This window comes from Otolemur garnettii, unplaced genomic scaffold (assembly GCF_000181295.1).
Source record: "Otolemur garnettii isolate 467f Iridium unplaced genomic scaffold, OtoGar3 scaffold00014, whole genome shotgun sequence".
In the NCBI taxonomy this organism is placed as follows: domain Eukaryota; kingdom Metazoa; phylum Chordata; class Mammalia; order Primates; family Galagidae; genus Otolemur; species Otolemur garnettii.
In genome coordinates, this window is record NW_003852409.1 from 13,906,411 (window position 1) to 13,916,212 (window position 9,802).

At 41.6% G+C, this 9,802-nt stretch overlaps 1 protein-coding gene across 1 annotated transcript in view; it reads right to left on the bottom strand.

Annotated features, from left to right (window-relative positions):
* LOC100951421 (thioredoxin domain-containing protein 8) overlaps positions 1–9,197 on the bottom strand; it is a 25,399-nt gene extending 16,202 nt beyond the window's left edge. The window contains exons 1-3 of the mRNA XM_023510478.1: positions 9,174–9,197; positions 6,336–6,440; positions 239–298 (exon numbers count right to left, since the gene is read on the bottom strand). Coding sequence (XP_023366246.1) covers positions 239–298; positions 6,336–6,440; positions 9,174–9,197 — 189 coding nt within the window. The remainder of the gene's footprint in view (positions 1–238; positions 299–6,335; positions 6,441–9,173) is intronic.
* Positions 9,198–9,802: the final 605 nt, after the last annotated feature.

Genomic DNA, 9,802 nt, shown 5'->3' on the forward strand with positions numbered 1-9,802 from the left:
TTTAGAAAAATAAAATGAGGGTCTCTCTCTTCCTCAGGCTGGTCTGGAACTCCTGAACTCAGGAAATCCGCCTGCTTTGGCCTCCCGGAGTGCTGGGATTATAGGTGTGAGCCACCATGCCCAGCTTCTATATGATACTACTTGATTTTAAATTGATTATGTAATCCCTGAGACAATACCACTCAATTACACTGCATTTGGATTTGAAGGATCTACACAGGGGTTTTAAGATTCTTACCGGAGAATCGTCCACATCCACACTAGCAAAAACTACATTTTGGTATTGCAGAGACATCGCCTTCAAAATAAAAGAAGAAAAAATTACCTGTTAGTTTAGTGTTAATATTAAAATGTGCATCACACAAAATGTCTTTTGGCAAAAACAAGAAAAAACCAAAAATCTGTTAAGGAGAGTGTGAACTAAAATAAAATCCTAAGCCCTCCCCCCCACCCCCACTGTATCCCTCTTGGCCGGGAAGGGGACTCCAGGATAAGTCAGTAGGAAGTCACCACACGGGCCTCATTATCCTTCCTCCCTTGCTTTTTTTCCTTAGTGCTAAACAGAAAGCCATCTCCTGATGTACTCCTCCCTACTTCCAAGTTTGGCACTACAGCTAACCAGCATTCCTTCCAGATCAGGGACTGTCAGCCTTGGCGTGGTCTTCACCAGCCCGTGCAGGATGTGCGGAGACGGTGCTCACGTCCTCTGCTTTGCCTTTTGGCACAGGGAGCTGCCATTTTCTGCATGAAGATCGACAGGGCATGTGCACGGTTTTTTTTCCTTCATCAATATTCAGGATTCCTCCTTTGGCGTGTTAAATGCATACATTTGCGTGCCCCCCCCCCCCGCAAAAATTCCTGTTCCCATTGCCCCGCCGCCTTGTGTTTCTGGCTTTTGGCCAGAGGCTCTGCTTCCCAGCCTGTTGCAACGGCCACCTACAAAGGGGCACACGAAAGGCTGCAAACTTTTATGAGAAATAAAACCCGCCTTCCAAATAAAAACCTCATCATGTTCTTCACCTAGCAAGAGCTAAGTATCATTCTGGCATTTCACTGCCACCTAGAACTTGCAGAGCCAAGTCCAATGCCAGATGATGCCCAGGTCAGATGATGCCCCAAATCAGTGACAGACCGGGAACCAAACTAAAGATGAGAGTTTCAGCCTTGGAAAAGGACACAAAGAAAAAACAAAATGAGGAATGTATGTGGGAGGTCCACACTAACCCGGCAGGGTGGTGGTGCTGGTGGTGGTGAGGGGACAGTCACTTTTTCCTGGGAGGGAAGTGGGGGAGTCTTCAGAGGCTTCAAGTTACAGTTCTCTGAATCAAATGCCCCAAATCTACCTTCTCCTCTTGCCAGGCATTACGGGAAGGGGTGGGGCGGCTGGTAGCAGGTGGCTTCTGCTTGAGGTGGTATCAACACTTTCCTGCTGACCTTGAGCTTCTGACCTTTGCCTTCTGCCCCCGTTGCCATCGCTGTGCCTACTACATATTGAAATCAGATTTTCCAGACTCTCTTCCAGCTGATTTCCAGTTAGGTCCTGCCAACGGGAGGCATTTGCAGGAAATGGACGGTGGGAGGAGGGAAGCAGTAATTCCCGTTGCTTTTGTTTGGCTTTGGAATCATCTTTGGTGGTGTGACAGTGATACTGGTAATGGCTCTGGGGGAAGAGTGTGCACCATTATCAGTAGCAACAGTGGCTTGTTAAGTGTCAGCCCCTGGGTTTCGTTTCAGATAGCTGCATTTATACCGTAAGGACATTTGATAATATCTTCATTTGTTTACTTAAAATCATATCTCAAGCATTTCCAGCAGCCTATTTCAAATGGAACCTCTCTCTGAGGGTAGGGTGAGGCATCTGGGCTTGGCTAAGAGGAGACAAAAACAGCTGGGAGTGTCACTGAGGGAGTCTCCCGTGGAGACGCAGGAAGCGCGGCCTGGAGCACTTAGGAGGACGTGTGCAGAGTCTGCTGTAGGAAATCCTCTTCAGTTGTTTGGTCCGTGGATCGTGACTAAAGTGGGACCTCTTTCTCTAGTGGTTCATCCGAATGGTGACATTGGGGGGAAACTCTTGGATAACAGACACAAAGTTCTTTGGCGTTTGGAGTGATTTTCAGATTACGATGTTTGTTTTGATCGATAGCATCTCCATGTCCAGCAGGATAATGACGTCACTCAAGAATTCTGGGGCAGCTGAATTGCTCTTTTCCAGCCTGAAAAAAACGGATGGTCCATAGTAGGAATCATGGGGGCGGGTTTGACTATACAGATGGCACCTAATTTCCAGAATCAGCTTCTCCTTATGAAGTTTTCAGGGCCTCCCAAGTCTGTCAGGAAATGCACAGGGACACGGTGTTTGTTATCTTTGTATTAAGGAGTAGCCTGAACATGTGGCACAGATGCAACCTCCTTGCTACGTGGGATCCCTTGTGGACACTGCTCTCCTTTCCCACCCACTCTCATCCACCAAGGACCCCCCAAATCACCACCACCATAGTAACTCTTCTTTCTGTTCAATTCTTTCTCATATATAATCCAAATGTAATTACATATTGCTTCTGTTGATCTCAACTCTAAAATGTCTCCTGAATTCAATCTTTCCTTTTTCTCTAAAACCACTGTCCTAATTTCAGAAAACCTATCATTGGGACTGCGGCTCATCTTTGGTTATGGGCCTTTAGTCTTTCTAAATCATTCTCTTACAACCACCAATATATTTTCTAAAATGCACACTTAATTATGACAAAATCCTTCTTAAATTTGTTCTAATTTCACTCACAGCAATGCATTAAGTTGTAACACAAAGTCCTTCTTGCTCCGGCCTCAGCTTCCCTTCTGAGGCTCACTTTTTTGCCACTTCCATTGTATGTCAGCTTCACAGACTACTTGTCCTCCTCTGATCACATCATGCAATTTGCTGACAATTTTCTCTTTTTCCAGAAATGCTGTTGTCGGGATTCTTTGCCCACTAACCCCCTTAGCACAGGGTCAGCAAACTGTGCCCTGTGGAACAAATCCTGTTCTTCACCTGTTCTTATAAATGAAGTTTTAATTTGTTTTTGTGTTGCCATTGGCTTTTGCACTACAACGCAGAGTCCAGTAGTCATGCAGAGACCATGGGCTGTGGGGGTGGGGCCTATGGCCAAGTGTGGCCTTTTACTGTCCTTAAGTGTGGCCTTTCGACTGAATCCAAATTTTACAGAACAAGTGCTTTTATTAAAAGGGGAGCAACAGAGAAAGGTGAAGTTTTTCTTGCCACCACTTAAAAAAGAACAATCTTGAAATGAGAAGGCCACAGATTCCTCACCCCTTAAAATTTTCAATCACTTTTTAAAACCCATATTTAATTATGATTCATTTTTTAATTTTTTTTTATTTTGCAATACATCCTTTAGCAGTTTCTTTGGAGAGACTTAGTGGGACGTAAACTTTTAGGTTTTGAGTATATGAAAATGTCTTGAATTATTCCTCCTCCTAAGAATAATAGTTTAGCTAACCAATTTCCATTCTACCTTCCTGTAGAGCTTGGAAAGAAAAAAAGTGAAGATTCCTTGGGCCCTCTTGCAGCTGGAGTTCTAGATGCAAATTTGGTTTTACTGATGCAAGACTGTGGGTATTGGGAGCTGGTTGTGCCAGAGGCGGTAGCAGCCACCAGACTCGGGATTCCAGGGTCCAGATGCCAACTTCCTGGATGTCCAGAGGCTCTTGGGGGCCACAGTAGCTCCCTGGTCCTAGTTCTGACTCCCCAGCTGCTGCTCTGTTGGTTTTTTTCCTCCCAGTGTTGCCCTCCCATTTCCACTCACTTCTGATGACAGCAAAGTTAGGATCCCTGTAGGTGGGCCCGTGGTGTTCCGAAGACTGGTTCACGAAGTTTTAGTCTGGATCCCATTTATCCATCTCCCAAGGATTTTATAAGCATATCTTGTATCAAAATCCTTTTCTTTTTCATTGGGTTTCTGTTTCCTGCTTTAACCTCGGACTGATAACAGTGACCTGGAATAAGTAAAGCCTTTTCTCCAACCTCTCATTCATGTACTACGAGTTAAAAAAAAATTATGCACATGATCCATGAATCCTATCTCTGGTGGAAGTTTAAACCTTTCAAAAAAAAAAATAAAGGAAAATGTGAAATTCTCATGATCCTCCCCCAATTTTCCCTCTCTTTCTCAGAAAAAACTTGCTCGATATGTATTCTTCTGTCCCCCTTTGCTTGCACACATCTTCTATATGTTTATATACACACATATGTTCTCATAGGTACATATGTGTGCCTCTATTTCACATAAATAAGGCTGTACTATGTGGATTTTTCTTTTTCTATGCTGTGCTCTTTTTGCTCAATAATATATTGTTCTGGAGACAGTTCCATCATTACATGAGTCTACTGAATTCTTCTTAATATCTGAATAATATTTCATATTTAAATCTGATGGATGCATCAGATTTAAAAACTGATTGCATCGACCTGGATTCCTACAGAAAACAGAGGGCACCATCCAATTAGCATAATTTGAGGATGTTTATTGACAAAAGGATTAACTCTGCCTGTTAAGGTAAGAATGGAAGGAAGAGGAGGTGCAGAGCCTGGGTACAGCTGCCCAGAGCTGTCCCACACCCAGGAAGGGGACGTGGGAGAGAGGCGGTGGTTACGGGACTTATATCTCATTATAGTTTATGAAAATGTCTCTTATTGACCATTGGAATTTTATCAGCTCTGACTTTGTGCAGATGAGTATATAGCATTTATACTACTGCGACTGAACACTGGCTATTTCTGTGGCAAAGTTAGGGAGACCCTCTTTCCTAAAGTTTTGAGTGTCAGATGGAGGGGCCTGTCTTGGAATACCCTGGCATTCCAAGAATCTTAGGCATAGAAGGGATGTCGACATATTATGTAGCCAATTCCTCTATTTGAATATAAAGTCATTTTTAATTAAATGTCAGAGATTATGATCGCAGTTACAATGAATTCAGGTAGATTCAAAAAAGTTGAAATGTTCGAACATCACAGAAAATAAACTGGAGTGTTTTCAGTTACAACAAGTACCACAGTTCAGTTCTTTGTATTTGGAACGGACCATAAACAAACGTGAAACTTATGCATGATAAGGAGAAATGAAAAGAAAGTGCATTGAGATTCTTTCTGCAGCATGCTAGACCAAAAATGATAAAAACTTTTAAGTGGGTTGTTAGAAAAATCAACTAGATAAAAGAGTGCACGGGCGTTAAAATGTTAAGTTTGGAGACCATAAAAACATGAACTAGTGTGTATGTGGGAAGAAGATCTGGATATAAATAAATACATGAGTATAACTAAGTAGAATATTTTACACAGTGGATCCAGGACAGGGAAGGAACACGGTAAGTCACGATTTGCCTGTTTGCGACAACATGATGTACCTGTAAGACATTTTGCTGAGTGAGATAAGGCACGGGAGAAGAAAAACTGCCTGATCCCACTTAGATGAGGGATCTAAAATATTAATAGCTCAAGGAGCAAACAACAAGATGTTGGTTGTCGGGGAACAGGAAGAGGAGTAATTAGGGAGTTGTTTAATATAAAGTCCTAGCTATGCAAGATAAGTTCTAGAGATCCATTGTGACACACAGTGCTTATAATTAACATGATGGTGTTTGGGGCTTGAAAATTTGTCAAGAGAGTAGATTTCATGGTAAGTGTTCTTATCTCACACACACACAAACACCCACCCACCCCCTCCACAAAAGCAAAAGTATAGAAGGAAACTTTGGGAGGTGATAAATTTGTTGTTGTTTTGATTGCAGCGATGGTATCATGGGGATACGCCTGTGGCCATTCATTGTATACATCAAACATGCAGATGTTTTTGTGTATCGGTGAAACCTCAGTAAAGCATAGAAAAATATAATCAATGATAATTTTAATAAATAGACATCTGGTTTGTTCTGATAATAAGGCTGAAAAACTGGGGGAAGTGCATTCTTTTATATTGTAGTTAAAAACAAGTACCAGGTTCATCTGTATTCTAGTCCAATGTTTAGAAGTTTTGAAATCCGGAACTTTGGTAAAATGTCATTAATGTAAAATAAATAATCTACTTATTTGTACAGTTGGACCTTTCTATACATCTTGGTGTTCCTTGTAGAAGTATCCATAGACGAATAGTATCAATCTTTTGTGTGAGATCTAATCTAATTAGAATTCATATTCTATCTTTAGGTTAATCGGGATGCTTTGAAAAACCACAGCTCCTTAATAGCTCATCAGTGCCTAACTTTTAAGAATTCCTTGAAAACATATTTTGTGACTTTAAATTTTTTTCTACAACTGTGAGACAGATACTGGTTATACTTACATGAAAAATGGGATATATCTTTTTGCAGGGACCACACCATTTTGCTGAAAATTCCACTACCACGAGTTTGCCTCCTGCAGCTTTCAAAAATGTTTTAAGTTCACTCTGAAGCCAGAACATAAGTGAGGAAATGTACATCATTACTGAATCTCATAAAGTCTTGCAGAGAATAAAATGACAGGTCAGTTCTTAAAAACATTAACCAAGTGCCCCACCCCAGGGTTCTTAAGCTGACCCAGTCTTTTCTGAAAGTCTCTGAGGTCAGCTATGTTTGTCTTTGTAAGTACGTACAAATGATGAAGTCTGTGCTTCCAATGGGTTGGTAATGGAGACAGGCAATGGTGGTTACTTCTGAGAGAACCAGATTACTTAGGGAGAGAAACGGGCTGGAAGATGGGGATGAACCATTGCTCCAGGCGTATATCTATACTTGAGTTTTTTGAAACAAGGGCCTAAACATTCATTGACAGTGAAATTTAGATGGAGAAGAATTAATCTAACACCTTGAGTTATTTCTTGTGTTGCTTTGGGGGAATGGTCATTATTATGACTATAGTTAAAACTATATGTTTAAGAATTTGCTTTTTGCAGAATTTCTTACGTAAATTTTCTATCAATTGTTCCTATCATCTAAGCAAAGTGGTTTCTCTTCTGGGAATTCAGATCACTGAACCCATACTGGCTCACTGTATGAAATACATTAGCTATTTCATGCGTAGTTTATCTCCCCAAGTCCCTGCAGGACTCAGTTTTGATTCACTCCTGTACCTCCCCTAAATCCTACTTGGCACATGGTTTAAGCGCTTATGGTGTATTTTCACTTGGTGAATCATTGGTTTGCTGATATACGCGTATAGTGCTCTGTTAATTTATTTTTCCTTTTCTCACTAGAATTGCAACAGTGGTAGCTAATGTCTTCTGTGCTTTATATTCTCTCCAATATCTTTACAACCACCCTAGGGAGTGTGTACTGTATCTTCATTTTACAGATGAGGAAATTGAAGTTTATTAACTTTTTCATGGTCAACCAGCTGGTGAGCTGGGATTGCTCACCTAGGCAGCCTGACTCCAAAGCCCATTTCCTTAAGCACTACATACACTCCTCCTTTGAATTCTTCATAGTAATAAAACTCCCTGGCCCCATCAGCATCATGTGCTCATCCCTAGACCAATCATTAGAATGAGGCAGATGGGGATTATTAATTGGCTTAAGTCAAGCTGGGGCTCTCCCTCTTATTGTAGGGTTAATTCCTTAACAGTGGCACGCCTGCTCTACAGTAGAGGGGCCTTGATGATAATGTTGCTATTTGGTTTAGTTTCAAGCAGGTGAAACTGATGACTCAAAGAAGATGCACTGTCTTTCTTTACCAATATTCCTCTAGGATGGGATAACTAACGTCAGAGAGCCGTGCCACCCTTCCATTTCTCACTTGCTTCTGAAGTTACCAGGAAGATGCCATCCTCAGAAGCTCCCAACACCCTTCACTCCTCAGAGGTCACTGTTTGGGTCTAAGTTGGCCTAGTTGGAGCTGTGAACTCGACTTGGCTCTCCCTGAAGGTGCACGAGCTGCTAGGATACAACTGTGGGCAAAAAAATGCCCCCCAATTTCCCTGTCTCTGTGGAGCTTAACTTTCTAAAAGGGAAGCTCAGGGTAAGATCAGTTAGGTAAAATGTGTAGCATTTTAGTGATAATTGCTAAAAAAAGAAGAAAGAAAGAAAAATGAAGGAGGAAGGTAGGATGGGGTTTGGATTACAATTGTAGTACAAATGGCCAAGGCCAACCTTTAAGAGAAGGTGACATTGAATAAAGGTAAGGAGGCAGCTGGTCCCAGGAAAGGTCTCTGGGGAAAAGAGGAGAGGTATTCTCAGGGAATAGTTGGAAGGCTTTTCCGTGAGATCCTCAAATAATTTTTCAAAAGTGCCCAAAGCATTAGCAAATATGTGGTATTTGAAAACATTTACTTATATCAAAGTTGTAGGACAATGCCTTCTTTTAGTCTGGTCAGTGTTGTTTTTGTGATCTTAGGTATAATCACAATTAGGGAAAACGTCCCCCGTCTAAACCTGGCAGGGGGAAGGGTGGTAGATGTGAGGCTCAGGCCTTGTGTCCCTCCCTTCCCGCTCCGGCTCTTGCCCTTCTCTAATGAGGGCAAGGACCTTCAGAAGGTCTGGATTCTGATGCCCCTTAAACACGGTAGCCCTTAACCTTGTCTCCTAAAATAAAGAGAGCCTTATTTTATCTTTTTTTCCCCCTGAAGTCCTGGTTTTCGGAATCAAACTTCTCTTTTAGACATAATTTTCTTCTTCATAAATCAAGAATTATCTCTGTCCTATATATGTATTTAGATTTGTTGTGACTTTAGACAATGGGTAGGAAGTGGCTTTATAAAGTACCCACCCAAGGAATCACTGACACTCCGAATCATTATTTTTCCTACCCCATTCCATAGGCATATCTGGGTTTCTAGGATAAGAAAAAAGATGTGGACTCTCTTACTTCCATAGAAGTTCCAGGGACAGTGAAAGTGGAATCCGTGGGATCAGAGGCAGGAGGGATATGTTAGGCCCTGGCCTGGGTCCAGTTGGAATCAGAGCCAGAAATTAAAATCAAGGGGGGAAGAAAACCCTTTTTGATCCATCTATCCTTGGCTACTTCTCTAGACAGTGAATTCCATCCCTTACAGAAATCCAGGAAGACCAAGAAGATAAAACTCTCTCCCAGTTACCAGCAACGAGAGGCTACTGGATGGAGGAAAAAAAAATAAGCTTACGTTTATCAAATTTGTTTTTAAGAGGGCCAGTTTTGAGATATTCAATGAAGCCAAATAAATACTTGCCATGTCTTTAATAATTTGCACCATGATTAACACCCAGCAATTGCTGTTGAAAACCTCCTGTTGGTTCAGTTGGGTCACGGTAGCTGTCTCTTATTAATTACAGCATCCTGCCCGGAATATGAGGGTAGCGTCTCTATGACATCATTACACATGTCATCTCAGAACCTGAAGCTCTGGCAGACTTAGGATCTAATTTCATGTTTATGCCACGACCAGTTAGTTAATTTCTGACGAGCCCCAAATCAGCGACCTGGGGGCCTTATATACAGAATTAGTAACGTGCCCGTCTTGTTTTTATCTGTCATCTCCTATTTCCACAATCTGCACTCCCAAACACCAGATGAGAAGAAGCCAAGAAATAGCAAACAGATGAAGGAGGTTTTCCTTTAGCATTTTGAAGGAGCTATTTTTCTGCCGAAAAAATACTGACATCTTAATCTTCAAAGGAGTTGTCTGTAAATATGCTTTCATGAGTCATAGAGTCCCTGAACTTATTTACTGTAACTATTTAGAAGGAAAAGAAATGTCATTTTTATGACTAGACTAGAGCAAACGTTGGCAAATTTTTCTGTAAGGGGCCAGAGAATAGTTTAGGCTTTATGGGCCGCACACAGTCTTTTTTTTTTTTT